At 35.6% G+C, this 24662-nt stretch overlaps 4 protein-coding genes across 4 annotated transcripts; 1 reads left to right on the top strand and 3 right to left on the bottom strand.

Moving 5' to 3' along the window:
• The first annotated feature begins 5082 nt into the window (after positions 1-5082).
• Positions 5083-7723, top strand: LOC116111667 (laccase-12-like). The gene is made up of 6 exons (XM_031397812.1): positions 5083-5232; positions 5329-5480; positions 5570-5814; positions 5907-6035; positions 6236-7192; positions 7281-7723. Exons 1-6 carry the CDS (start codon positions 5119-5121, stop codon positions 7409-7411), a joined length of 1728 nt encoding a protein of 575 aa, XP_031253672.1. The 5' UTR covers positions 5083-5118; the 3' UTR covers positions 7412-7723.
• A 1410-nt stretch (positions 7724-9133) lies between these two features.
• Positions 9134-11664, bottom strand: LOC116111656 (cation/H(+) antiporter 15-like). The gene is made up of 3 exons (XM_031397807.1): positions 11470-11664; positions 10380-11378; positions 9134-10282 (listed from the first exon to the last, which is right to left on the bottom strand). Exons 1-3 carry the CDS (start codon positions 11662-11664, stop codon positions 9134-9136), a joined length of 2343 nt encoding a protein of 780 aa, XP_031253667.1.
• A 1562-nt stretch (positions 11665-13226) lies between these two features.
• LOC116111654 (cation/H(+) antiporter 15-like) lies at positions 13227-19138 on the bottom strand. Its single transcript, XM_031397806.1, has 3 exons — positions 18752-19138; positions 14531-15526; positions 13227-14432 (listed from the first exon to the last, which is right to left on the bottom strand). Exons 1-3 carry the CDS (start codon positions 19136-19138, stop codon positions 13227-13229), a joined length of 2589 nt encoding a protein of 862 aa, XP_031253666.1.
• A 1910-nt stretch (positions 19139-21048) lies between these two features.
• On the bottom strand, positions 21049-24311 carry LOC116111653 (cation/H(+) antiporter 24-like; the record flags this gene model as incomplete). Its single annotated transcript, XM_031397805.1, has 5 exons — positions 21049-21772; positions 21963-22303; positions 22416-22765; positions 23307-23412; positions 24267-24311. Coding segments are annotated over 5 exons (1566 nt in total), but the record flags the coding sequence as incomplete, so codon positions are not given.
• Between the last annotated feature and the right edge of the window lie 351 nt (positions 24312-24662).

The following is a 24662-nucleotide window of genomic DNA, read 5'->3' as shown; positions in this document are numbered from 1 at the left end:
GAGACTAGTACTACTATTCTTTCATTCTTGAATATTAATTTTGTGTTTTAGAGTCTATTGTGTCTGTAAATATCAGTTTGTTTCAATTTATTCGAGGTGTTCCCGTATTCCATTCCAATAGTTTTTCCAGGCTGAGTAGGAAGAACTGAACATTTTTGATATTTGATTGACTCGCTGGAAAAAAGGTTTAAGTTCCAGCTTTTGCTACAAGTAATCTTTGCTAGTTTATCTTTCACCATTGCTCTGACCATTCAGCATCAAGCTTATGAACTTTTAATCAAACACATTAAACACATTGAAACTACTTTATTTCAATCTTCTTCGAGGACCACAAGTTACTTTCATTCACCTATAAAGAAGAAAATGATCAATACAAAGTTCCCCAGTATTCATGATTTTGCTATTTCAACTCATCAGTTGAAACTGACTGAAGTTCTAGAGAAAAAAGATGCTTCACTTCTTTATTGTTCGGTCTCTATCTTTGGTCGGGTGCACAAGTGACTACTCAAATTTTCCAAGAATTACCAACTATTTATGTGATATGACAGGTGAACTATAACTGAGTACTACTGGGTAAAGCTTCTGCTGCTTCAGTTCATCCTGAGGTGGAGCTTGAATTCAAACCGAAGTAAACTTGATAATCTTACCAACAACTTTTAGCTTCACTCAAATTTCTCTGAACCAATATCAAACAGTCTACAGCATACAGAAGTACTGTACTAGTAGTTCAATATATTCATGTTCTGTATGCATTGTTTTTTCTCATCCGCTTTGGGCCCATGCCCGCACGGATTTTCTTTTAGGCTTCAGGTAAGTGTTCTTCATATTTCTTCTGAAACTGAGTCCAAAAGCAAATCCGTGCGCCAATTGTTGGAATTATTTCTGAAGAAGGTAGTCGGTGTAGACCTGTTTTGGGTTAAGCAGACCTGCAGGAAGTCCAAAAGCCAATCGTGTAAACTTAGACTCAAAACAAACAATATTTATTTTATTGGATCCAAGATATTACAGTATCTATACTAAAAATCAACATGTTTGGTGGCTTGTAAATTAATCTATAGTCGATGTGTATATATCAGCATAGACTCTAAATTGTTGTTGGATGTTGAACTCCAGAGGGGCAAGAACTCTTTGACGGGACCAAAAGAAGGTTTTGTTGGGTCTCCATGATCTGTTTGGTGCAAATTTTCTTTTGCTGGACCAGTACAAGACATGATTATTATGTCATTTTCTCTCAATTCTTCCCATTTACATCACAATCAACATTTGTTGGGAGGTCATTTAACTGTCTACTGACATGCTCTGAATTTAAGCTCTGATTTTGTTAGCTGTAATTTGTTTCTCAAAAACTATTAATCTCCATGTCCATCCAATAATTCGAATACACCTTTTATCCAAACTGTCCTATAACAACGACAATTCCGCCATGTCTTTGTAACATCAATCATGCACCTATTGCACGTATCTTACGTTAAACAAATCTGTGTAGTCACAACACATTCAAACAGAAACTTATGACTCTCGCAACACTTGTCCTAAACAATTTTTTTTTTTTTTTTTTTTTTTTTTTTTGTATTTCCCACGTTAAATTTCATTAAAACAAAAGGGTGGTTTTACAAATATAATTTCTGTTATTTGGCAATGATTTTATGCAACAAACTTTCCATTCAAACTTAAGCAATGATCTAAAGACCAGAAAGGAAGACAAGAGAATCCATTGGAGGGCCAAAGTTTGACATTAACATTTCACAGAATAGAATAATATCATATCATAATCTATCCCATTTTTATTACCCTAATCGAACACTTTATTCATACCCACTCATAACTACCGATTATGAAATGATGAATCAAGAAAGCTACTAGACAGAATCACCATACAAGTTTGACAAGGAACCCCCCTGAGTTTCTTTCTTAATATTTCTTCAAAGTCAAAACAAACAACCAACTTTTTTTTATTTTTCTTTCTTTCTTGTTAACCTATCTAATCCTAACACTATCTCTCTATGATCTTTTGCTTTCTCTTGTTTTCTTCTGATATTCATGTTGATTTATTCATGTCTATGCTTGTTTTCCAAGAGATCCCTAACGGTTGTCACTTAGGGTTTTTGTTTTTTTTGACTTAGTTGCAGCCAATCAAGCCTTTGATTTTATGCAGCAAATCCTTCCCTTTAGTTTAATTAATCATGATTTTTCCTTTTGCTTTAAGAAATTTAAATTTTTCCTCCAATAATTTCATGCAAATTGATCACGTTTTAGCCATAAACTTATTTATAAAACCATGCTATAATAACCACAACCTTGAAGTGAGTTGGGCTATATTTTGTTTATTGATTTTCTCTAATTTCTTCTTAAGTTAACCAAGTGTTTGTCCACATCAATTCGGATAAACCCACTTGAAAAAAGTAGCTTTGAGCTTCTGTTTTCTCTTGGTTTCTAATTTTCTCTACCTAATAATTTAACTTTGTTATATATTTTATTTCGCATGAAACTCTACCACCAATAATTAAATTGATCATGAAACACTTCTACTAGTAGAAATACATATGTGATGCATTCTGTGTCAGGGTTTTAATAAATTTTTTTGATGCTACATTCTGCGTTGTGTAACTTTGTCCTTGACAAGATTGGCTCAACAGTTTTCTGAATGAATAATCCTAGACGTATAAATAAATCATACGAAGATTTCTGTATAAAATGATGTGGCAGCAAATAAATAGAAAAGTGAATATGATGAGTTTATATATAAATATTTATGAATAACTTTTTGTATTCACTCTTCCATTCATATCATTTTGTATAGAAATCTTTATAAGATTTCTTTATACGTCTAGCATTATTGTTTTCTGAATAAAGTATCGCACCGGAAATGATATTTTGAAAAACAAGATTTATGACTTTCGATGTACATTTTATGTTGAAAAAAGTATCATTTCTAGTATTACGTATTCAATTCTAAGAGATCCAAACAGATAAAGTAATTCATTGATGATAGGATTATTTTCTCTTATAGGTCTCCTACATTACATATGTTTATTATTAAATAGTTTGCACGAGGCATGAGCTATACCTAATATGCAAATAAATTAACTGTAGCTACTTTCCAAATCAAAGCTCCAACACTGAGTGTCTTCTTGTTAAGACTTTTGTCTTCGCAATCGATCAAATTGCATAGAAGAATATATTATATTGAATATCCACCCAAAAAAACAAGACTTTTGCTATCAATCTTTTTTCCTTCTCCCTTAAGAGACTTTATTCGATCTAGGTTTCGTTTGGTCCACATTTAACCTAAACTATAAGTACTTCATCTTCTACTACATGCCCACATGTCCTTCTCGTTCTCCCCACCAGTTGCCGGTCGATTTCTGAACATTTTCTTTATTTAATAATTTGCAGAATTTTGTTAATGCATAGCTCATATACGTTTTCTCTTGAGTTTATTTTGCTTTTCTATATGATATAGGAGTCAATCAAATGCCCTTTTTTAAGTTCAAATTCTTCAATCTATCTCTTGAGTTATAGGTTTGACTCTCACTTATCTAACGTCTAATCCATATTTCAGCGTAAGAGACTCTATTATAATCATAAGGGATTGGTCTAACAGTCAAGGATGCGTATTCCCTTCTTTGAGTTCTTAGGTTCAAACTTTGGGGCACCTACCACAATAACAGTTCCACTTATCTAGTCCTTTGGGTTTGTAAGATGTTCAATAAACCCTAGAGATTAGTTGAGGTGTACGTAAACTGGCCTAAACATCTCGGTTATCAACCTAAAACTGTGTATCTATTCATACTATACCAAATTCTCCCCAACTATCTGTACTACCTACAGGCGATGAGTTTAATTTTATGTACTTAAAGATAAATAACACATATAAATAAAACAACCAATATATGATTATGATACCTAATAACAATATCGATGGCTCAGAATTAATTTCCTAACAATTAATGCATGGATTAAATTTTCTCTCAATGTGTAGGTGTACATTGACTAGTTTATCTAGAAAGGACAAAGGCCCACCATAATTAATTAATTAATTTACTAATATGAATTACTTTTCCTTTAATCCTACTTAAGAAACCCTTTTATTTCCCCACCATTCTAAGTAAAAGTCAAGTTTAATTAAGGGAGCTCCCTTTTTTTTTTTTTTTTTTTTTTCATTAATCAAGAACACGACATCCTTTGCTTCAAAATGGTGACTTTCAGCACCCAAAGGTTTATTTTTCTCAATCTAACACTTGTTTATTAATAAAATTAAAGTTCCCTTAATCCAAAAGATATCATATCCTTTAGCAACCCTTTTCTCCTATGCCAAATTGAGATCCTTTAATCTCCCAAAAAAAAAAAAATATTGAGTAATTAATGAATAACAATTATAAACATTATTAAAACATGGTGTTGTTCGATATATCATAATGTTATACTGTAAATCATTACGACCCTTAACCTCACTTGAATAACCTGATATGACTTATGAGTCTTGTCAAAGTTATTGTAACGTAATACTGTAAACTCAAACGTACAACCTATAAATGACTTAACACTTACCGGGTGAATGCATATATGTTAGGAATTAATGGTATTAGAGTTAATTAAGATGTTTTGTTGGGAATATGTTGGATTATTATAGAGTAGGGTTAAGGGCAGCTGTTTTTTTTTTTTTTTTTTTTTTTTTCATGAAAAGGTGACTTTTTGGCTTTCTCTTGGTCTTGGACTGTTATGCATGTAAGCTAGTACATCTAAACTATGCATATTATGCTACTAATTAAAATTAAATATGCATATGGAAGGCTGAATGAAACTTAATTTGTAGCTAAAATATAAGAATAATTATGATGTTTTGTTGAAATTTAAGCAGTAAGAAAGACTTGTGAATGAAGCATTGAAGAAATAATTCACTTTTGAAAGCCAGTGGGTGCAACAACTCCTTCAGAATTGAACTAAGTTTTGCCCTGGAGTCTGACCATCTTGCTGAACCAAAACCTAATCCCGCCAACCTAAAACAACTCTCTCCTCCTCTAGTCTACCTATATAAACGACCCTTCTCTTTTCTCACTTCCTCACTTAATTTTCTATTAAGCAAAGGCCTTCTCTACCTCATTTGGAATTACACAAATGGAGTTCTTCAACAACTCTCATTGCTCTTTCTTCTTCTTCGTCTTCTCATTTGGCCTTTTGCTTCTCCTTGCTTCCTCTGCTAATGCCAAAGTTCACTACCATGATTTTGTTGTATGTTTCATTATTTTCTCTCAAACTTTTCTTTTCTTATATCTGTTTTGATTGTCCTGTTGGATACTAAACTTGTACATTTTGATATTGAAACAGATTCAAGCAACACCAGTGAAGAGGCTGTGCAACACTCACAGTACCATTACTGTCAATGGCATGTACCCTGGACCAACCTTGGAGGTGAATAATGGTGATACTCTTGTTGTCAAAGTTACCAACAAAGCCAGATATAATGCCACCATTCACTGGTATAAATTACTTTGCACCTTTTGCTAGCTTCTTTTCATGCAGATAAACTTCGTACACATAAATCAGTAACCCTTCCTTAATTCTTTAGGCATGGCATTCGACAACTCAGAACTGGGTGGGCAGATGGTCCAGAGTTTGTGACTCAGTGTCCGATTAGACCTGGAATGACTTACACTTACAGGTTCACTATCCAGAATCAAGAAGGCACATTGTGGTGGCATGCACATAGCTCTTGGCTTAGAGCCACTGTTTATGGAGCTCTGATTATTCATCCTAAAGAAGGCTCTTCCTATCCATTCCCCAAGCCAAAACGTGAAACCGCAGTTCTTCTTGGTAATGATTTAACATTCATCTGTTAGTTCGCTTCAAGAATTCAGTTACTTTCTTAACAATTACTGATAATTATGTGCCTTGTTAATGAACAGGGGAATGGTGGGATGCCAATCCTATGGATGTTGTGAGACAGGCTACTTTAACTGGAGCAGCTCCAAATGTATCCGATGCTTACACCATTAATGGCCAACCTGGAGATCTCTACAACTGTTCCAGCCAAGGTCAATTAATTAGCATGCTTAATTTCTTCAGGATTTGATTGCTTGTTGGTTACGCCATGTCATGTTCCCTATAAAATTTGACTCATCTTGTTGTGTTTCACCTAACTTCTTGAAAAAGATTGCATTATCTCGATATTGATTAGACAGCTTGAATTCCTAGCTTATTGATAAAGACATGGGTTGTCCTGATTGTTGTGCAGATACTGTGATTGTTCCAATTGACGCTGGTGAGACCAACCTCGTGAGAGTTATCAATTCGGCCTTAAACCAGCCACTTTTCTTCACAATTGCCAACCACAAGTTCACAGTTGTTGGAGCTGATGCCTCTTATCTCAAACCCTTCACCACTTCAGTTATTGTCCTGGGACCTGGCCAAACCACCGATGTTCTAATCCAAGGTGACCAGCCTCCATCTCGATACTATATCGCTGCGCGAGCCTACGCCAGCGCCCCAAATGCCCCATTTGACAACACCACAACCACAGCTATTCTTGAATACAAATCTGCCCCTTGTCCCAAAAAGGGTGTCTCTGTCAAACCAGTTATGCCACCCTTACCAGCTTTTAATGATACAAATACTGTCACAGCATTCACCACCAAGTTCAGAAGTCCCCAGAAAGTTCAAGTCCCAACTGAGATTGATGACAGCCTCTTCTTCACAGTTGGTCTTGGACTCAACAACTGTCCTCCAAATTTCAACTCCAATCAATGCCAAGGACCCAATGGTACTCGTTTCACTGCCAGTATGAACAATGTATCTTTTATGCTACCAGCAAACTTCTCTCTCCTGCAAGCACATCACCAAAGCATTCCAGGAGTTTTCACCACCGATTTTCCTGCAAACCCTCCGTTGAAATTCGATTACACCGGAAACGTTAGCCGATCGCTCTGGCAACCTGTTCCCGGAACTAAATTGTACAAGTTGAAGTTTGGCTCAAAAGTGCAGATTGTGTTACAAGACACAAGCATCTTCACACCAGAAAACCACCCAATTCACATCCACGGATATGATTTCTACATCATCGCTGAGGGTTTCGGAAACTTCAATCCCAGGACTGATACTTCTAAATTCAACCTTGTGGATCCACCTCTCAGGAACACAATTGGTGTGCCTGTAGGAGGATGGGCAGTCATTAGATTTGTTGCAGACAATCCAGGTACATAAATTTACAATCAACTTCACATCTTTCTTCTTCCAAAACCATTTCAAAATATGATGCTTAAACCAAAATTTTCTTTTTCCAGGAGTGTGGATAATGCACTGTCACTTGGATGTTCACATTACATGGGGTCTGGCCATGGCCTTTTTGGTAGAGGATGGAGTAGGAGAATTGGAGGCACTGGAAGCACCACCACCAGATTTGCCTCTATGTTGAAGACGATCAACATAGTTAATTACAAATACATCATAATTATATTGAAATTCATAAGCCCAATTACAAGAAGGGTAGTCTTATTTTGTTTGAGTGTTGTTTTCCCTGCATTTGGGGACATAGTTCTTGCTTCTTTTTTTTTTTTTTTTTTTTTTTATGTTCTTTTGATAGGTAAAGTGGGTCTAGAGGAGATGGTGCCATGGTTGCAACAGTGAGCACCATCATCCTATTTAGATAAAGACCCGCCGCGTTTCTTTCATTTACAGATGTACTCTTTTTTCCTATAGGGAACAATAGAATTTCAGTTTTTGAATAGTGTTATCGTGCCGTCAGAACATATAGGGTGTATTTGTTATTTTACAAACCTCATGGGCCTATAGGAAAAAAAGTCAGAACATAAGTTACTAGTAGGGGTGTTCGGTTCCTGGTACCCTACACTTTTAGAAGGAACCAAAACCCACGGTTCCTTGAAATTTGGAACCAGAATCGAAACTGACTGTTCCGGTTCTTAGGTACCCAGAACCAGAACCTGTAACAACGGTTTTGGTTCCGGTTCTGGGTACCCTATAAAATTCATGACCCCCCAAAAGTTTTTAAAATGGCAAAAAAACCCTTAAAAACTTACAAATACCCCCCCACCTGGCACTTGTTAATAAAAATAAAATTACAAATTATAAATTCAAAATTACAAACTCCATTACTTTGTAAAGGTAGATTCTCAAAAGTCAAACCAACTTACTTTAAATGTTATGAAATATAAATATAAATGTATTCACATTATTTTTTCTACAAAAATTTTTATTAACCCTCCTAATCTTTAATTTTATTTTATATTAGTCTCGGTTCCTGGTTTCTGATTCTGATTCTGGTTCCTAACTATAGGAACCGAAACCAGAACCGCACAGTAATGTTTCCAAAAATTTGAAACCGGAACCTACCTATTGACGACTGGTTCTGGGTGGGAACCGAAACTAAACCCAGGGTATTTGCCGGTTCCGGTTCCAACCGGTTCTTTTGAACACCCCTAGTTACTAGTACTACTAATCTCATGGGCCTCAATAATTGCACCGCTCTTACTTAAAATGGGTATACCAGTCCAGTATGGCAAAATGGGCTAATAAGGTCCAACATTTAGCCCAAATATTTGGTCTTAAGCAGATTTCATGGGCCTATATATGATTAAATGATACTCAAAGACCTTAAAATAATACCTTAAACTTATCACTGCTAATATAGCTTTTAAGTGAAGTGAAGGGCAAGGTTGAAACAACCGACGACTTAAGGTGGATTTTGGAGCTAAATTTCAATCCAAAATACTATTATATTAGGATATGAATTTTTCTAATATGTTTCTAGGGTAAGATTATTTCTCTTTTAAGAATATAATTAAGAATATGAATATAATTGTAATAGGAATTAAAATAAAAGTCTTGATAAGAGATTTGGTTCCTATTAGGAATAACATTAATCCCCATCGGAAATTATGTTTAGTCCGACGATATATTAGAGTTTATTTGTGCAAATTAAGCTGATTAATTAATTATATCCCTTGATTAAGTGTAATGTCTAAATTCTACTCATATTTCAAAAAATCTTTAAGAGTAAACAAAATCAGGATTGTATATCGCAAAACAAAAACACAAAAGATTCAAGACTTGGAAAACATTTCTTGATCAAATATTTCTTCAAAGTTTTACATCTAATGAACTACCTATGAAAACATTTCTACGTCGATGAGAAGTAAGAGGATTCACTAGTCATATCTATATTACAATGAAGGCTGCTCGCCTCAAAATCCACGAAACTTTGTATCACCAAAACAGACATCATGCGAAAATCCCCGGATGCAATCATATCACCAATGACTCCAAGCTCCTCGTACTCCATCCATGGCTTCATTTCCTTCTCCAATCTTGATTTCGGCCCTCGTCTCTTCCCCACAATCACAAGGTCATAATTGTTCGCCTCACGAACTGCATCAACTAATTGCATTGTGTTCTCAGCTACTATCTCATAACACACCACACCTGAATTTCCTATATTCCTTGCCATGAATTCCTTTAATACACTGTCGTCAAGACTCCTCTCCATTTCATTTTCTTCCGCCATTAAAATTCTGAACACTGTAATGCTCACATCCGGGTTGCGAGACATGCGTGCAGCCAATGACATTGCCTCTCGGTCGTCAGGTCCGCCCATGAAGAGCACTGCAACGTTATATCTGAGCTGGGTTGAGCTCAAACTTCGCGGCAAGCCCCTGTCGAATAAAATGCCGACCGTGCAGGGTGCGTATTCTTGCACATTGAGGGTAAAATTGCGCAAGCTGGTCGATTTTGCGTTTGTTTCTCGAGATTTACGGAAGGGAAGAACAATGAGCGGGATGTAGCTATGTTTAGCTAGATTACAAATGTTTTCGTGCATGGTGTTGTACGGCGCAATTATTGTATAAGGTACAACGTTAACAGGAATATAAGAGGTTTTGGAGTATTTCATGACAGCACGCATGATACGATCTGTGGAATTTGATATTATTCTCTTTTTCCTGGTGTTGTAATGGAGTAAAAGCGGTACCGATCGACCCACAAGCTCAACGAGGTGAACTACATAGGCGCATATCGGATTTTCCCCACTTGTGTTGGTTACTTTAAGCAGAGTGATGACGCTGTGAACATTGTCTTCAAAGTGAAGGCAGCAAAGGATTCGTAATTCAGATTCAAGTGATGTTGTTTGAAGATTCTTCATGTGGAAATCACGCCAGTGAGTTGATTCCGGTCTTATATGAGGCTTGTAGAAGATACTTATTAATGGCGTTATAATCACAGTCATCACTACGTGCGATAACACAAATGTAGTTAAAAACTCATCATCTATGATCTGCACCGTATAAAATTAAAGATTAATTAATGATGTTATCAGGTCAGATTGTATGTAAGAGTTTGAATATAGGTATAAGAATAAGATGATTAATTACCCCGACTGTTCTCCAACGCAAAACTGCTATGTAGTCGATTACTCCTTTAAGGTTTAAGATGAAGCTGAGTAAGACAGCAGTTCGGAAACTTGATCTGGAGAATAGCATGCCCACAACAGTTGCAACCGTTTTGCCTAAATATGATGAGATGATGACCAAATTAAGTAAGACAAATTTCTTCCAATCCGTGATGGCGTATATATTGGTGTAGCTAGCGATCCGAACAAACAAGAAAGGGATAAAAAAGTTTGTATTCACCAACTCACATTTCTCTACTATTGATGAACCTAAAGGAGGTCCAGCTGGTACAATTAAGCCCATCAATAGAGCCCCCGGCAGAAAAGTCTTATCAAACGCTTCACTAGCCATTCCCATAACTAAGGGTCCAAGAAGTATTGCAGTAGTGTAAATTTGTTTTACTGGTCTCCCTTCTGGCGTTGTTCTGATAATCCATTGAATTGCTGGCCTAAGAACGAAGAAGGCAAATAATACCAATCCCAACATGCTAAGCTTGCTCGCGATTATCCCATTCAAACTGTCTCCTTGATGGATAATTAGTGATGAAGACGCCAAGAGAATCCATCCAATTGCATCTTTGATTATTGCACAAGACAAAGCTAGCTGGCCTAGCTCAGAATTTATGAGGTTGAGTTCATTCAAGGCATGAGCAACGACAGAGAAATAACTTAGCGACATATTGGAACTAAAGGTAAAAATGAAGGTCAACCCAGATGCTTCAAGAATGTAACCGCGTAGCAAATAAGTGGTGACAGTGGTGACTGTAAAAGGAATTAGGAAGCCTGTCAAGCCAATATTCCAGGCCTTCTTTGTCGTTCTTAACAACATATCCTTGTCCATTTTCACTGTACTTATGAAGATGAAATAAAGAATCCCGATTCTCGATATTGAAACAATCGCCAACATCTCTTTTGGTTGAAAAAATCTGTCCTTGAATGCCTTGTTTTGACTCATGAAAGAGGGTCCTAAGATAAATGCACTCTGAAAATCAACCAAACACCATCACCAATACAGAAATTTCAATAAAGAACTCTGATAATATACAATTAATAGAATATGATAAAGCACATACCAAGACATTAGAGAGGATTTTTGGCTGTTTCAAAGGCTTAAGAACAAAGTGGATCATTTGGGAGGTGAAAAACATCAAAATGCTTTGAAACATCATAGTCGAGTAGACATTATTCAAAGGGTCATTTCCAGTGAAAATTCCGCCGGAGTAACCTTTCTCACTATATGATGCACAAACCCTGTTTCCATCAACCATCTTGTTTGGCAAATGCTGCATTCAATTTTGTCAACTCAGGTGTCCCAGAAATGATCTCCTCCAATTACCCTCAGAAAAGGAATTGGAGAAGATCACTCAATTGCAAAAAATCGAGGTTTAGATTGAAAGACAAAATATTAATGATCAGGGTATTTTAAACAAGAGAAGAAAATCTGTGACAGCATAAATATATTATATCAAAAGAAATATAGGTTAAAATTTGGTATTTCTATTCGTTAATTCAAGTATTCAACTGTTTCTTTGAAACTTCTTGTTGTTATCTGTTTAGATTTTACATTTTTTGCCTGAGAACGTTTCGGAAATATTGTCAAAGAATGAGTTGTAACATGGTGGCATAAACGGTTCAATTTTCCTTCAATAAAGCTCTGAAGAAAGACATAATTTGTGTTTGGTCAATGCCAACTCCCAATTTATCCAATATGGGCTGGTAATTGTAATCTTATATATACTTAAAAAAATTTGCCAGATAATAATTAAATTTTAGATATTATCACAAAAAATCTTTCATACAAAGCGACATATCAAATATATATGATTGGATAAATTAATATAAAAATCATTCATTATCATTTACTATACATTTATTAAGTTGATTTTTATATTAATTCATGCAATCATATTTTGATATGTCACTTTTTATGTACAAAGTCTTTGGAAGTGTAGTATTACTCTAGGAAAGAGTAAACCACATGATTTTTGGGTAGATGGAAATAGTATAAAGAATGACAGAATGAGACCCCCGACAAGGGAATCTCTACGACAGTTTAAACATCCTGGACATTCTCAGGAACCAAACAAACACAGCAAAAGCAAAAAAACAGCAAAAAAAGTTCAAACATCCTGTGGGCAAACCACACGGAAGCCTAAGACAGCAGTCCAGCAACACGAAAAAGGCAGGCCTTAAATCAAACCAAAAAACCAGCCTGAACAAATTTACATATAGACAAAGCAAACGACATATTCCCACTTAAGGATTAATGAAATCCCAATACTTTTGGTTGTATTTATTTCAAATTTACACATTTAAAGTAATGTCGTTTTCTTTATTTAACAGATTCCTAACTTTTTACTGTACCGTGTTTCTTTGGCTGAAGATGAGCTCATGTTAGCAGAAGGTGACTCACGTTACCATTGTCCAAGCAAGCAGCTTTTTGGCTTTTTTGACCTATTCCAAAGTCTAAAATCACTTCCAAAACCACCGTTAGACTCTCTACAACCTCTTTTACAAAACTCATATCTTCATTTGTCGATCCCACTCACCGTTTTCGACTATTTCTAACAGTAACTAACGGTGTTAGTTTGAGAGTGAGAATCTGGAATAAATGCGATCGTATCAACTTTGGATTTCGTTAAAGGGAATATATGGTTTACTTCTCTAAGAAAATTTGATTTTAAAAGTTGCACTGTAACAATGTAGAGAAAACAAGCATAGATCAGTATACGACTTCAAGACACGGAACAAGAATTTTATATATACTTCTATTTAAAACTTGTTTTCTCATGACTTTTTACATCTGGTGTGGCACTATCTATGAGATGTACTAAGTGTTCTCTAAGTTTGATGATGAGAAATTAGAAGAACTATCACTTGTCACTTCTGTATAGCTCAAAAAAGGAGCAAAAAAGCCACTACGTTCAGCATCCCCAAAACTATGCATAGCCAACACAGACACCATCCCCCAACAAAATTCTGAAGATGCAATCATATCACCAATCACACCCAGTTCCTTGTATTCCGTCCATGGCAACAGTTCTTTCTCCAATATCGATTTCGGCCCTCGTCTTGTTCCTGTAATAACAAGATCATAATTGTTGTCTGCGGAACGAATTACATCAACCAAATCTTTAGTGTTATTTGCCACTGTCTCATGACACACCACACTTGCATTACCAATATTTGTTGCCATAAAATCCTTTATTACCATTTCATCAAGACTCTTCTCGCTATCATTGTCCGCTTGACCGTAAACTTCTACCAGGAGTATCCTTAACACAGTAATGCTAACATCTGGATTGGTACTCATGCGTTTAACCAATGCCATTACCTCTCGATCATCATGTCCACCTAAGAAGAACACTGCAACATTATATGAGAAATGGGTTGAGTTCAAACTACGCGGCAAGCCCCTATCTAATAAAATCCCAACCGAGCATGGCGAATAAGTTTGCAAATGAAGGTTAAAATTGCGCAAACCGGTTGATCTCTGGCAAGTTTCTAGGCTACTATTAAAGGGAATTAATATCAAAGGGACAAAGTAATGTTCAGCTAGATTGATAACACTTTCGTGCATGTTATCGTAGGATGCGATGATCCTGTAGGGCTGAATGGTGACAGGAGCAATAGAGGTTTTGGAGTATTTTGAAACAGCAGCTATTATACGATCAGTAGCATTTGTTGTTGATCTCCTTTTACGGAGATCGTAAGGTATTAACATGGGTATTTGTCGACCAACAAGCTCAACAAGGTGGACTATATAGGCACATATTGGACCTGTAGTATTTGTGTTGGTAGCTTTAAGAAAAGTGATGATGCTGTGGACATTATCTTCAAAGTGAACACCACAAAGGATTCGTAATTCACTATCTAGTGCCGTTGTTTGGAGTGTTCTCCTGCGAATTTCTTTTGGGTCACAAGGCTTACCTGCTGTTTTACGAGGCTTGTACAAAATAGCTATTAGAGGCTGTATAATTGCGGTTAGTAGTATTCTTGAAATCATTATTTGTGTATAATATTGTTCATCCACTATCTGCACCATATGAAATTTACTAGAATTAGAACATAATATAAAACCAAATAACAGAAGAAAGAGAAATTAAAGAAAGTATATATATAAGTATAATTAACCTTATTTACTGTCCAACTTATGGGTGAAATAAAGTCAAGTATACCCTTGACATTTAACATTAAGCCGACTATTATAGCATTTCGGAGACCTGGTTTGAGGTATAGCAAGCCGAAATAAGTTCCAACCATTTTCCCAAAATATGCTGCCAAAAGGATCAGCTCAAAAGAGATGATTTCTACCCAATTTTTTAATGAGTAAATGTTGGTGTAAAGACCGATCCTTATATGCAAATAAGGGAGTAAAATGTTTGAGTTAACGAATTCACATTTCTCTACTACTGTTGAACCCAAAGGAGGTCCAGCCGGTATAATTAAACCCATCAATACAGCCCCCTGGACAAGGTTTCCTTCATTACAGTCGCTCAATGCTCCCATGACTAAAGCTCCAAGTAGTATTGCGACGACGTAAATTTGTTCTATCGGTTTTCCCTCTGGCGTTTTCTTGATAATCCACATCATTTGTGGACGTAGAATAAAGACTGAGAATAATAACATTGCAATTGTGGAAAGCTTGCTATAAAGTAGCTCCAGTGTGAAACCTTGTTGGAGAATTGAAAAAAGTATCATTACACCATATGCAACTATGTCTTTGCTTAGTGCACAAGATAGAGCTAGATGACCTAACTCAGAATTTACGAGGTTGAGATCATCCAAGGCGTGAGCAACAACGGAGAAATAACTTAACGATAAATGAGAAAGTATTGTCATAAGTGCCCAGTCTCCAGAAATTCCATTTTTAATCTGGTTGTGTACCAAACGACTAACGCAAAAGCTGGTGATGAAAGGAAAAATGAAGCCTGTGAGACCAAGACCCCATCTCCTTTTTAACGTGTGTAGCATAAGAGACTTGTCCAATTTCACAGAAAATATGAAGATGAAGTAAACTATCCCCACTCTCGCTATTGTCTTATCCCACAATAGCGATTTTGGTGAAAATATTTTGTCATTGAATGCCTTGTAACCTCCAAGGAAAGAGGGTCCTAAAATAATTCCACCCTTCACAAAACATCAACATTAATTAATTGATACATAATTAGGAACAATTGCTAATTAATTCTTTCAATATAAGAATGAAATAAAAGCATGACATACCAACAAATCGGAAATTACTTTCGGTTGTTTCAGAGGCCTGAGAGCAAAGTACATAATTCGGGAGGTGAAAAAAAATATAATGCCTTGAAGCAAAATGGCAGGGAAAACTGATTTCAAAGGATCATTTCCAGAAAAAATGCCTCCAGAGTAACTCTTTGGAGTATATGGCATACAAATTCTGTTTCTCTCTTTAGTACTACTCATCTTGTTCGGCAAATGTCAATGTTTTGGGTTGTCTAACGAAATGAATACAACCTGCGCATAATTCCAGGGATGAATTGAAACATATAACAAATCTCAGAACTATTTCACGGGAAATCTTTTTGTTGTTTTTTATTCACTTTTGGCACAAAATGATTTAGAGAAATTGTTAAAGAATGAATTGAAACATATCGTTGATTTTTTTCAGTCATAAACAATGGAGCTCTAGAAAAGAGGAGGCTCAAATTATTTGCGGGAAATTAGAGTCGGATATGCTGCAAACACTGGGTAAATAATAAGTCCTATTCTCCAGGTATAACTTTTGTTCTATGTCAACGCTAAATCACAAACGTACAACTTCTTATAAATAATTGGATTTAAAGAAAATTAATATATAGTTTTAACCAACGATTACTTGTCATCAAGACAGTAGTTATGTTATGTTCAATACCAATATAAATCGTATATATATATCAAAATTTTACAATTAACAGACGGGAATTAATGATGAAATTTATGGCCCATTAATAGTCCAATCTAGGATGAAATCATAGGGCTCATTTAATTTGGCTTATTTTGAATAGAACTTTCGAAAATCTAGTTTTTATGAAAAAAAATTGTTGCTTGTTTGATTAGGAGAATGTAAAAGAGTTTTCTAGTTCTAATTCACCAAAAAAGGGTTTTAATATACATTAATAGATCTAGTTAAATTTATAAAATAAAAAATAAGCTCCACAAGAGGGGCAAGAAGCTCAAATTTTTAAGGAAGATTTATCATCTTTCTACCAATAAAAACTCTTGCTAAAATTGTAAGAACTTTATCTGCATTACATATTTTCTAACTTTTTTTAAAGATGTATTTGGTTTTAATTTTTTAAATTGTTCTAAATTAAGGGTAATTAATATCCGGTAGATGACCCTTAGCAAATATTTGAACATCACTAGTACTTAAAAATTTCATTAAAACCTTATTATTATTATTTTTTTTGAACCTCGACGATTGATATGTGAGAAAATTTTTGGTAAAAATAAAAATACGTCTTGCTAGAGGGACATGTGAAACCCTTTGTAATGAAAATTCCAGTTAATTATACTTAATAGTTTATTAACAATCTTTTTGCAAAGAGTTTGAAGCCATAAATGGAATGGTCATGGATGGGGAGAAGCTGGAATATATACGGGTATGTATACATTATCCCTTTTGATAGCTTATTTGATTTATATATGTTACGTCCAAAAAATACAAGGGCTAACGTCAGGTCTATTTAGCCCACAAAAGTCAGATCATTGGAACAACCACCGCCTGCGTCCGTCAGGATAGTGGGTGCGCGTCAGGCTAGTCAAGAGCTGTGGTGCTTGCACGTGTCCAATCCCTACTCTAAATCTCGCAAATCACTCTGGAAGGTGGGCAATGTGACATAACGAAGGATTTGCACAGATAATCCCACTAACTTACAGATTTAGTGATCATTACCTCAAGGCATCCCACTATAAAATGGGAGCTCCTCTCTCATTAAAAGGGATTAGCACATTTTACGCTTGATTAAGTACTCTCTCTTTCCTAGAATTCTCAGCATTTGATACCTTGTAACATTATTGTAAAGTCAGTCAGCTAAAAGCGACCTGACCTTTATCATCCATATAAGCATCAGTGGACGTAGGACTTGCTACCTTAGCATCCGAACCACTTTAAAAACTGTCCCCATTGCATGTACTATCTCTTAATCCATAACATTCACGTGTGTCTTCTGGGTCCACATAGCATTTCACACGTGCGTTTCGTTGGTGCAAAAACGCACATCAACAATATATTTTGATTCAGCCCTTCAAATTGCCTCATTTCGGCGTTTTCTTGATTTTGTTATTGTTTTGATTTAGATTTCTTTAATCTGGATGATCCATTATGATTTGACTCATTGTAGTTTCTTGATTTTTGTTAGTTACTCATTATATTGGTTGTGTTATAGCTCTCCGTGTCGGGGTGTAATCGAGTCCAGCTGCACCTGACCAGCCTACAAGCAGCTCAGGCTTGGCTCAGGTCAAGCTCAAGCTCGAATAACTCGAACGACTGATAAGTCGAGTACCAAAATTAATGATTATTAATTTCATTAACTAATCAAGAGAAATTTAAGACTTCAATTCCAAGGTTTGCACCCCTGGAAATATAATCTACTTTTAATGCCAAGGGAGGAAAATACAAAAGAAATCAAATAAGACGTTATACACACACACACACACATTTATTTTCTCTTTTCTCCACTTAACCACTGCTAAGAGTGGTTAATAAAGATAAATGCATAGACGGTGGAGTTTTATTGAATGGTCGTATACTTTCTTTACTTGAAAGACAATAACTGCAAAAGTTCTTCTGTGGGATAGACATATGTACATCCGTCCAATCACAATACAATGTGATTGGACGTGATTGGATGGTCACACATATACCCATCCCACAGAAGACTTCACTCTTCACTAACTAATCAGTACACCATGAAATTAGCTAAGTAGTATATATATATATATATATATATAGGGTTGTGAGTTAGGTTGGACCACCAACTTGGGCGCAACGTCTTTGGGCCTGGGGTAACCTAGGAGTAGTTATCCATTCGCCTACCCTGGGCCCTATTGATTTTGGTCCGATATTTTTCTATAACCCAATTCTTCTCTTCGATTCTATGGGCTTAGATAAAAGTAAATTTGCTTTGATTTCCTCCTTAAGCCCATTAGAGAAGATATCCATTAGTAAGTCTTCTCCTACCTCTTGCAGAGGAGCTGCATGTGCTTCAAAGTGTTCCAGGAATTCAGTTACAGTGCTAGTTTGCTTCAAGGTGACCAAAGCCTCATAAGCTGATCTTTTGAAAGATGGCCGGAATCTGTTGATCAAGGCCGACTTAAAGGTTCCCCAAGATATTATCAATTTAATACCCGGCCCTCTATACACACGGCGGTAGCCTCCACTTTTTCTTCCTCTTCATATTGATTGATAACGAAATACTGATTAGCCCTAAAGGTCCACCGATATGGATCATCCCCATTGAAAACAAGTAATTCTAGCTTCTTAATTCTCTTGTCTTCTCTACCAATTTCTCCTCCATTTGATCGGTCATGAACTCCACTTTCTTCACTATTTGAATTTTCCGTCATAGCAACCTTGCCCTTTTCACAGCTCTGGCTTTCCTCCTTCTTGTCCCTTAACCTCATCCACTCTCGGAATTCCAGTAGATACTCCTTAACGCTTCCCAAATCCTCCTTCACAGATCCCATCTCCTTTTCCAAACCATCAATTCTATTCTCCACTTTTGTTTTAACCATTCCCTAACTCAATTCTGATACCGATTTAATAGGAACTTCAATATAATCAACAATTCAAATGAACCAAACACTCACAATCATGCAAGCACAGAAACTAAAATTATAAGTATTATATTGAGATGAATTATATTGATAAAAAAGTAACAAATTAATGCCTAACTCATTCTTACTGCCCTTCTGCCCACTAATGCCTCTTCTCCTCTGTTTTAGATAATCTTAGTATATATGTATATATATATATATATATATAAAATATAAAGTGGTCTTCTAATAATTTAAATACTGTATAAGTTTATTAAAAAATATATATATATGAAACGACATCGTTGTTTGAAATGATCAGTAAACCCTTTATGGTTCTGTAAATCTCTAGAAAGCCCACTTTTTAGGATTCTGGATCTCGATGGACTTAACTGATATTAATAGGACAACTGAAGGATGTAATGGATATTTATCATAAGAAGATGAAACGACAACGTTTCCCCACTCAATTCCCGCCCATAAACCGTTAGCTACTGGGAGCATAGTGTTTCAGAGGAGAGCAAATCTTGCTTCTTGAAATTTATACATTTTTTTTCTCTTCCTTTACTTTCCTTCGAAGATGGATGAAGAGAACCCACCGCAAGACCCGCAGTAGAATCCAACGCCGATTGAAGAGAACCCACCATCGTAAGAGAACCAACTTGCAGTGGGAAATATTTAGCTGAAGTGAAATCTGAGATCAATTCGAGAAGATTACGCTACAAGCAAAAGTCATTCTCAGGATTTATTGATAATCTTTTTGCAAAGAGTTAAAGCCATAAATGGAATGGTCATGGATGAGGAGAAGCTGGAATATGTACGAGTATGTATACATTATCCATTTCGATAGCTCATTTGATTTATATATTTTGGTCCGGCCTTTCAAATTGCCTCATTTTGGTGTTTTCTTGATTTTGTTATTGTTTTGATTAAGAATTCTTTAATCTTCATGACGCATTATGATTTGATTCATTGTAGTTTCTTGATTTTTGTTAGTTACTCATTATATTGGCCGTGTTTAGGCTCTCCATGTAGGGGTGTAACCGAGCCGAGCTGCCTGCGAGCAGCTCAGGTCGAACTTGAGTTCAAATAACTCGAACGGTTGATGAGTTGAGTACCAAAATTAATGATTATTAATTTTATTAACTGATCAAGAGAAAATTCTTACTTCAATTCCAAGGTTTGCACCCTTAGAAAAATAATATACTTTTAATGCCATGGGAGGAAGATACGAAAGAAATCAAATAATATTGACAAATTAAAACCTACAATACTATAAGATAAATGGATCTCCTAATAATTTAAATATAAGTTTCCTTAAAAAAATATATATATTTCTAAAAATATTTCTATAATGGTGGAGATTAGTTAACTCCAAACTACCACCTATCAACTATCATTTACCAATTACCGGATTAATTACAAGAATCTAGCATATACAAGAGTATTCTAGAAAGTTCTAGAATGTTGGGATGACGCTTACTAAGTGTTTGATAAAATGCTTGAGAGGCATCACACAAGAGTACTTCGGAAGGTTCTAAAATATCGGGGTGACGCACACTAAGTATTTGATAAAATGCTTGAGAGGCGTCACACAAAGGAGGAAGATATGAAGGAAATCAAATGCGACATTTTATTTTCAAGGTATTGTGTTTTTTATAGGTCAACACTAAATATAGTTTTAATAAAATCATATATATATATATAGTGACGATTACATAATATGGACAAATTAAAACCTACAATATTATAAGATAAATGGATCTCCTAATAATTTAAATATAAGTTTCCTAAAAGAAAATTAATTCTAAATTTATTTCTACAAAAATTCTCTAAGAACTATCCCGAAAAGGAAGTATAAAAGAGACAAATTTTGAATAAAAAGGATTTCATATTTTTGTACAAATTATCTCAAGTACTCTTTCAGATGCACGGCCAAAAGTTCTACCATGATAACTATCATCTCCAGTAGAAGTAGAGAAACCACTTGATATTTCTGAAGAGGTTATTACAGTTGATTTAAGGCTTCCACGAACAGTTACAGCAGACTGTATCACCAAAATTGATGTCATTCCTCGATAAAAGTCTGAAGATGCTATCAGATCACCAAGAATACCAAGCTCTTTTTGCTCAACCCATGGCACCATTTCTTTTTCCAATATAGAATTGGCAACTCGCCTCTTTCCTACTGTAACAAGGTCATATTTGTCTTCTATAGAGATTATTGCTTTCATGACTTGAACTGAATCATATGCCTCAATCTCATGAAACCCCACACTTGAATTATTAATAGTCCTTGTTCGAAATTCTTTAACCGCAGTATTATCAAGATCCGTCTCCAATTCATTTCCAACAAGATAATCTCCTTTGAAGTCAATCAGAAACACAGTAATGACGAAACCAGGTTGACTACTCATTCGTGAAACAAATGCCATTGCTTCTCTATCATCAGGCCCTCCTAAGAAGAAAACCACAACATTGTAAGAGAAGCGGCGAGAGCTCAAATGATGAGGCAAGCCTCTATCTACGAAAATCCCAACTGTGCATGGTGCATAGGCTTGTATTTTAATGTTTAAATTGCGGAAGATGGCTGTTTTTGTATCATCTTGTTGGCTTTTATGAAAGGGAATGATAAGAAGAGGGATATATTTATCTCGTACTAGATTGCAAATGCTTTCGTGCATGGTTTGCTATGGAGCAATCATTGTGAATGGCTGACTCGTGACAGAAAAACGCGATTTGTTTTGTGAATTTTGTCAAAGAACGCATAATCCGATCATTGGAATTTGAATTCAATTTAAACCTATGGTTATTATAAGGGACTAAAAGTGGTACAGCTCGACCAATAAGCTCCATAAGGTGGACTGCATAGGCACAAATTGGACTTATTTCAGTAGGAGTCCATGCTTTAAACAGAGTGATGAGGCTGTTGACATTATCTTCATTGTTAATGCAGAAAAGGATTCGTAATTCCACTTCTAGTGGCATCCCTTGGAGTGGCTTCATCATGCGTTGCTCAATTGATGAGCCAGTCGACATGAGTCTTCTTTCAGGCTTATAAAAGATATGTATTATAGGTGCTGAAATTGCTGTCACTATCATATGAGACAACATCAATGTAGTTAAAACTTCGTCGTCTACCAACTGCACAACAAGAAATACTTGTATATATATATATATTAGACCAAAAAAAAAAGGGGCAAACTATGTAGAGAATAAAAACAAAAAAGAATAAGCGATTGAAGTATTAACTAACCAGGCGCATTCTCCAACCTCCAATAAGGACATAATCAGGCATGCCTTTGAAGTTTAAAATAAAGCCGAATAAGAGAGAATCTCTAAGGCTTTTCTTGAAGACGATGAATGCCAACATACTAGCAAGGATCTTCGATAAATACGCGGTGACCAAGATAGACTCAAGTACAAAAAATTGCTGCCAATTGGTTATTGTGGATATATTGACGTTCTGACCCATGCGAATGTGGAAGAATGGCAAGAAAATATCTGAGATTATAAACTCACTTTTTTCTACTAGTGCTGAACCTAATGGTGGCCCAGCTGGTATAATTGAACCCATCATTAGAGCTCCGGTTATATAAGATGAACCTAATAAATCACTCATCACAGAAACCACCAAGGTAAGAATTAATAATCCAATGATATATTCTTTATTCACCGGTTTCCCCTCCGGTGTGCTCCTTATAATCATCATAACCGCTGGCCGTGCAATGAAGAATACAAATAATAACACTGCAATCAGTAAAACCTCCGCTTTAATTATCATATATTTATCATCCCCTGAAAGAAATATTCCCAGTGCCATATTACACCACCCAACTAATTCATGGAATATTGCGCAAGCAAGGGCAAGTCTGCATAACTCAGAATTAACAAGATTGAGATCAACAATGGCATGTGCATGCAGTAGACGAAAAATAAGAACTCGTTAAGATAATGCTGAAAAAGTATATGAAGGGTCCTGGTGTAACTCCAGGCATGTAGCCTATAAGTAAACTCGTGAGGATCATAGTGATTATGAAAGGAATCATCAGGATTGTCAAACTAATTTTCCAAACACTCTTAGCCATATTTATGGTCATGACTGTGTCAATTTTTACTCCAATTATAAAGAATATGTATATTATGCCGATTAAAGAGGTTGCATTAATCATAATCATCTCCTCTGTTGGAAAAAAATTATCCCAGGGTTTCTTGGTGCGGCCTAGGACAGAGGGTCCTAAGATAATTCCACTCTGCAGGAAAGAAATTAAAATTCATCACTAATATATTAAATCTGCAAGTATAAAGGGACGGAGCCACTAAGGGGTGAGTGGGTGCTCATGCTCCCCTGAATTTGGAAAACCCTTCTATTTTGTGTTTTAACATTAACACCCCTTTATTTCATTTTATGAAAAGAGTAAACAACTTTTTCCCACCCAAGGTTTGCCGACATTTTTCCACTCAAAAAGTTTCAAAATACCACTTTCCCACCCAAAGTTTATATTCTGTTAATACCCAAAATATACTTCACTTTCTCAGCTGACGTTCAGTGAGTTACTAGGAGCCAGAGTAAGAGGGGTTTTATAAAGTGGAGGACAATGGATAGAATGGTGGTGACCGATTGAATATTCACTATCGGAATCAGCTAGAAATCAGCTAAGAACAAGAAATCTTAGATTTGCGGTAGTCAACAATCGGCGAGAAATTAGGTGCCAGAGTAAAATGAGTTTTGTATAGAAGAGACCGAATGTTCAAATGGTAGTGACAGAGAGAATTTTTGTCTTCGGAATCAACTAAAATCAGCTTCGAGTGTTAACAAAATATAAACTTTGGGTGGCAAAGTATCATTAAGGCAAACCTTGGGTTGGGAAAAATTAGTTTACTCTTTATGAAAATACATCATTCAACATTTTTCATCATTTTTTAAATACCAGATATATTTTATTTTATTTTATTTTTTCATTTTTATATTTTGATTACTTAATAAACTAACCAAAGAACATTTGACAACAACATATGGCAAATGATTTTCTTTATATATGTTGCATAAAAGGTTTTGGATTCAACAGTATAATCGGCAATAATAGAGAAGGCAAAGCATACATACCAAAAGATTGCAGACAGTTTTGGGTTGCTTGAGAGGTCTGAGAATAAAGTAGATGAATCAAGATAACAAAAAGGACAATATGACCTGAATCATGAATATAGGAAAGACGTTTGTGGCGCTGTTTCTTTCTCCGAAAGCAATGCTTCCTCGGTAAAATACGTCCTTCTTTTCTAGTACACAAGTCTTGAAATTTCTATCAAGTAAGAAACTAAATCCTCCGGAGGCTGAGACATTATAGATTGCCATTACCTAAATGAAATCTAGCAGAACTGGTAAGGGTTTGAAGAAGAAGAAGACTCTGGTTAATTAATTAATTTGCAATATCAATCTGAGAGCGTCGATCGATGGCGCATATAAAATGAATTCCTGTTAAAATTTGTCAGGAAAATGAGTTGT

The sequence above is a fragment of the Pistacia vera genome, unplaced genomic scaffold (genome assembly GCF_008641045.1).
Source record: "Pistacia vera cultivar Batoury unplaced genomic scaffold, PisVer_v2 Contig648, whole genome shotgun sequence".
In the NCBI taxonomy this organism is placed as follows: domain Eukaryota; kingdom Viridiplantae; phylum Streptophyta; class Magnoliopsida; order Sapindales; family Anacardiaceae; genus Pistacia; species Pistacia vera.
The sequence above is the reverse complement of the archived record's forward strand: the minus strand, read 5'-3'. Positions and strand labels throughout refer to the sequence as shown.